The sequence below is a fragment of the Dipodomys ordii genome, unplaced genomic scaffold (genome assembly GCF_000151885.1).
Source record: "Dipodomys ordii isolate 6190 unplaced genomic scaffold, Dord_2.0 Scaffold39, whole genome shotgun sequence".
Taxonomy (NCBI): Eukaryota; Metazoa; Chordata; class Mammalia; order Rodentia; family Heteromyidae; genus Dipodomys; species Dipodomys ordii.
The window spans coordinates 7,750,659-7,756,658 of record NW_012267255.1 but is presented as its reverse complement, the minus strand read 5'-3'; the positions used below and the strand labels follow the sequence as shown (position 1 = coordinate 7,756,658).

The 6,000-nt window shown below is 35.0% G+C and overlaps 1 protein-coding gene across 1 annotated transcript in view; it reads left to right on the top strand.

Moving 5' to 3' along the window:
* The first annotated feature begins 1,223 nt into the window (after nt 1-1,223).
* The window catches only part of Col24a1 (collagen, type XXIV, alpha 1), a 280,847-nt gene continuing 276,070 nt past the window's right edge, over nt 1,224-6,000 (top strand). The window contains exons 1-2 of the mRNA XM_013018210.1: nt 1,224-1,245; nt 2,110-3,476. Coding sequence (XP_012873664.1) covers nt 1,224-1,245; nt 2,110-3,476 — 1,389 coding nt within the window. The remainder of the gene's footprint in view (nt 1,246-2,109; nt 3,477-6,000) is intronic.

The window sequence follows — 6,000 nt, the reverse complement described above, 5'->3', positions numbered from 1 at the left end:
ACCACCGTGTCCCTAGAGGTGTTTATAATTCAATATAGCTGTTAAGAATGTTTTGATGGAAAACTTCCTTTAAACACTATCACACAATATGTTAGATGTAAGCGTTTATCCTTTGCAACTACAATACAATTACAACTCCTTCATTAATAAAAATGACACTAAAATACTCTAGAGTGTATTGTGAAGATGTCTATGAAAAAACATTTAAATTTAATGATAAATTATTCATGAATGGTATACAGTGCTTTATTGATATATAAATTATAAGCTTAGGACTGAGATTATAAACTTTTGCATGAACATGAATTATTGGATATATTACTTATTTCTTATAAGTGGAAAATTAAAGAAATACCAAATATTCCTAATTAATCTGAGAAATATATACACACATAGATCTGTGTGTGTATATTTACACATGCATAAGGCATAGACAAGGAAGACTTATAACCCAAAGAATAATACAGGTCATATCGATTTTAAGAAAGGACTCACCTTTATTTATTTAGTTACTTTTAAATGACTCCAATAATGAATAGGAAATGTAATCAAGTTCTGATGGGGAAAACTCATCCAATCAGAAATTTTAGAAAAATTTGCAAGGCAGATACTTTCCATTAACAAAGCAGATAGAACCTGACTTCCACAAACCTATAACTGAATAAGGGAGATAGCGGTACACTACTGCAAAAATACAATAATCAGTAAATTCTGAAAACCCCGTATCATATAAAATACATGTTGCCTATGCTTGATAAGAAATGTACTCGTTATCTTGCCCATGTAATTGTAACTTCTCTGTATGGTATTCTCACAATAAAAATAAATAAATAAAAATTTAAAAAATACATGTTGCCTGGGGCAAGGAGAAGAGCAGAGCTGTGGACTCTCAGAAGTCTACATGGAGACATAAATATGGCTATGACCATGTCCCTTAGTCTCCCATCAGTCATCAGGCAAGAAGGATGTTGGATGCTCCTGTTTGGACTTTAGAGAAGTTTATGGAGGCAGGAGTCCGCAGCTCTACCTCTGCCTTTGTGAATCAACTAATGGACTCTGATAGCTATTATTCAATGGCTATCAGATACATCAAAAGGCTTTGTTATGTAGTGAAAACAATCATATTCCATAGTAACTATGGAAAAACAAGTCTATGAATAGAACAAAAATTGTTGTAGAGGCGTGGCCCTGGTGGCTCATGCCTATAATAATAGCTAGGCATGATGCAGAAATCTGAAGATAGTGGTTAGAAGCCAGCCTGGGAAGAAAAGTCCAGAAGACCCTATATTCAGTTATCCAGCCAAGAACTAGGTTGGAGGCATGACTCAAGTGGTAGAGTATCAGCCTATGAGCAAAATTGTCCAGCAAGAAAGCTAGACCCTGAGTTCAATTCCCAGAACCAGCATTTACACACTCACATTCACACACACACACACACACACACACACATATTATTGCAGAGGACTGGAAAAATCATTGAAGAGAGAAAAAAGTATGGTGATAACTTACAAAATGAATTTACATTCTCTTTCCCAGGAATTTATCCAAAGATTTGGGTGTCTTAAGAATACTACACACTTAAGATAATAATTATCTTCTATAAGATTTAAAACTTTTCACATTAGAAGGGAAAAATTAAAATTTAAATGTTCCCATAAGCTTGATTTACAAAAGGGTTATAAGTTACAAATTAACTTTTGGTAAATATGACCTCTAGTTTCTTTAAAAGATAGATGTTATTAAATTTAAAATTATAAATGTAACAGGTAAATAGCATCTTAGAAGCTAAACATGTGATACATTGGAGTAACAGGAGTCTTATCACTTTGTTAAATGGGATAAAAGGAGAATTAACCTTATTTTTTAATTAAAATTTGGATTAGGAGATATTGTTGCATATGTTCGCATGTTCATACAATTGTTTCCCATTATTGAGCGCATCTTTCCTTCTTTTGCTCCTTATTACTCAGAAACTAGTTGTTGATGGTGCATGCTTGTTATAGAGATTACTGTTACTACAAGGAAGATTTCTTATACTCAAACATTTATATGAATGCCTGAATGTGAAAGAGTAAGATTCTTTCTTTTTTCCCTCCTTTTAATTTCCAGGCATAAATATTCTTCACCAACTAGGCCTTGGAGGCAAAGATGTAAGCTATTCATCTTCAGAGACGTCTGTGCCACCATCATCTCCACCATTACCTCAGGGCATCCATTTAACAGAATCAGGTGTCAGTTTAAAAAATGATACTTATATTGAATCACCTCTCATAAACATTTTACCTGCCAACTTAGGACAGCCATTTACAATATTAATTGGGCTACAGTCACATAGAGTGAACAATGCATTTCTCTTCAGCATCCGGAATAAAAATAGGCTGCAATTAGGGGTGCAATTATTACCTAAGAAATTAATGGTTTATATTGGAGGGAAGCAGTCTGTGCTTTTCAACTACAGTGTCCATGATGAGCGATGGCACTCATTTGCTATTACTATTAAAAACCGAATGGTCTCAATGTTTGTTGAGTGTGGAAAAGAATATTTTAGCAGAGAGACTGTTTCGGAAGTTCAGTCCTTTGACGCTAACAGTGTGTTTACCTTAGGAAGTATGCATAATAATTCTGTTCATTTTGAAGGAATAATATGTCAGTTGGATATTATTCCTTCTGTGGAGGCATCATCAGACTACTGCAGCTATGTGAAACAGCAGTGCCCACAAGCAGGCAAACTGCAGCCTGAAACAAGCCTTCTGCATACAACTGGCATGCCAGCTAAGACACCCAGACCCTCTCTCTTGCCCAAAGGACTTGCTGAAAAAGAAATGTCCACGATTCCATTCACTGAAGGTGAAAGCATTCCAAGTGTCATAAATGATGCTTTTGCCACAGGGCACGAAGGACAGGAGCACCGGACAGCAAGCTCTCAGTTAACTTCTCTCTATTCAGGAAATGTCTCTTCTGTGGATCATATAAACTATGAGATTCAAACCAAAGGAGTCATCATTGAAGATGAGACTCAGACAAATTCAAGCCCATCAATGCCCCACCTCAGCGAGGCAAGAATGAATACTGAGGAACAATTTAGCTCTCTCTTACATTTGCCAGACAATGCTACCCAACAGGATGATAAAGTAGCTGGTCTATCATTGCTTAAGGAGATGTCCTCTAGTTTTCCACGTACAAATCAGGATATAATTACTAGTCGCAAGAAGGCTATCACAGCAAATCTACATACCAATGAACTCGTAGAAATGGAACGGATTCTAAACTCTACCTTATATAGAGTCAGTGATGAATCACCTGTGGATAATCACCTTGATGGGAGGAAGGAAGGCGAACTTAATCCTGATTCTACTACTCATCTGGATGGGAATAGCTATGATGCTGAACTTTATGATTATTATTATTATGAGGATCTTAATACAATGCTCGAAATGGAGTACCTCAGAGGGCCAAAAGGAGACCCTGGACCTCCTGTAAGTTTTTTATTTTTTTTTCCACTATGTCTAAATGCACTAAATTACCATATGTTTCAAAAAGAGTTCTCTGGACTCTACAATACAGACTGTATCAGACCTGTCACACAAGTATGTCCTGGCACAGTGAGAGACTTTACAGTTGTTCTAACACATCTGCCAGTATGTGCACTGTATTTTTTTGGTTTATTAATTTGCAACTGAAAACATTTACTTATTTCTAGGCAAACTATCTATTTTTCCTGTTCTGTTGAAATCAAATCAAGAATTAGCTGTGAAATACAGACCAATATTTTTTATAAAAATCAAAAACATAGGCTTAATGCATAATCATGTGAAGAGAATATACAAAAGTTACGGTAAAAGCTGAGAATGGAGTCATACATCTACAATCTCAGCTACCTAGAAGGTAAAAGTAAAATTCTATTTCAAGCAATAAGCTGAATTTTGTAGCATATGCCTAGGATCCTAGCTATGATGGAGGCCAAAGGTAGGAGGTCCTTTATCTGAGGCTTCCCTGGACACAAATAAGATACTACATAAGAAAAAATAACTAAATAAAAAAGACTTGGGATGTAGCTCAATGATAGAGCACTTACCTAGCAAACACAAAGGCCTGAGTTTATTTTCCATGACATTTTTTTCTGCTGTTCAAACTTTAGGCCTGGGTGCTGTCTCTGAGCTCCTCAGCTCAAGGCGAATGCTCTACCACTTGAGCCACAGCACCACTTCAAAGGCCTGAGTTTAAACACCAGTACTACCAAAGGAAAAAATATGGTAAACTGCAAAAAAAATACTTAAATCCTCATTCCTTCAGCAAAATAGTATCAAATGGATTATAATGTTTATTTTTGATAGGTTATTATTATTATTATTGCTTGGAATAAGCAAGACTTTAGACTTTCTGCAGTATGTTACCTTCACTTTCTTTTTTATTATTTTATTTATTTATTTTTAATTTTTTTATTGTGAAAATACTGTACAGAGGGGAGATTATTTTGCATTAATCCGTAACTGAAAAAAATGTGGATTTATTCTTGTAAGTGAAATATGTTATTTCCATGGTGAGTAATATATCTCATTATGCCTAAAATAATATAATCAATAACACTTAAGGATTAATAGAGGCTTCACCAATCTATAACACAAAATTAGCCAATCCAGGTGGCTCACACCTAAAATGACAGCTATGCAGGAGGGATAGGTAGGAGAATTTCAGTAGAAGCCAGACCACAGTGAAAGAAAGCATCAGCCTCTGTTTTATATCTAAGCCAAAAATGTCTGGAGAAAAGGCTTAAGTGGTAGAACATTTGCCTAACAAGCATGAGGCCCTGACTTTAAACTCCATTACTTCAAAAACAAGATAAAACAAAACAATACAACCTTAAACATGCACAGCCAGTCAGACTGATTCTGGAAATAAACAAAACTGGTATATTTAATTCAATAAAACCAAAACACTTATTTTAAAATGCATAAAGTATGCCAGGTGCTCATGGCTCATGCTTGTAAACCTAGCTGCTCAGGAGACTGAGATCTGAAGATGGTGGTTCAAAGCCAGCCCAAGCAGAAAAGTTAGGAGACTCTTATCTCCAATTACCATTGGAAAACCAGAAGGAGTGCTGTGGCTCAAAGTGGCAGAGCACTAGCCTTGAGCAAAAGTATAAATAGAGAGTTCTTCAGAGACGATATATAAATGTCTCTCAAGTCATTTGGGTAGTAATTACAGTATGTGTGTGTGTGTGTGTGTGTGTGTGTGCGCACGCGCGTGCATTTTTGTATTGGATGCATACGTGTTTATTCTTCTAAAGAATCATTTCTTTGCCTAATTGTGTTCTTTTACTTTATATTTTGAGAATTTTCATCCTTATCCTATTTCTTTCCTTCTATTAATATATGGATTGATTTGTTCTTCTCTCTCTGGTGCCCTAATTCTGAGTCTTAAACTTATGCCCTAGAGCTCTTGCTGAGTCTTTATGCTTTTGGATAGCACTTTACTAAATTAGCTGCACCTCCATTCCAGTTCTTTTTCTTTCTTTCATTTTTAAGATCTTGATGTGCATCTTTAGGTTATTTTTATTGCACTGTACCCCACAGGTCTGGTATGTTGTGCTTTCATTTTAATTTGCTTGTAGGACTTTTTAAAATTTACCTCGAAAGTTTTATAATAGCCTGCTGATCAAAAGAGTAGTCTGCAGACACCATTTGTGTGTATTTTCTATAGTTTTTCTTGCTATTGTTTTCTATTCCATTGTGTCTGCTAAAATATAAGACATTCTTTCATTTTGTTCTTTTATGCCTTATATCCTAAAATATCTATTTTGGAGAAAGTTCTATGGAATGATGAGAATATATATTCTATGGTAGTTGCTTGAAATATTCTATAGATAATATTCTATAGTCTGATAATTCCATTTAATCTGTAATATTAATTATTTATAAAATGTATCTGCTGATTTTTACTCTACATAACCAGGATTTGCAGAATGACTTTAGAAAAATTGCCTTTCATTGTTTGCAATAT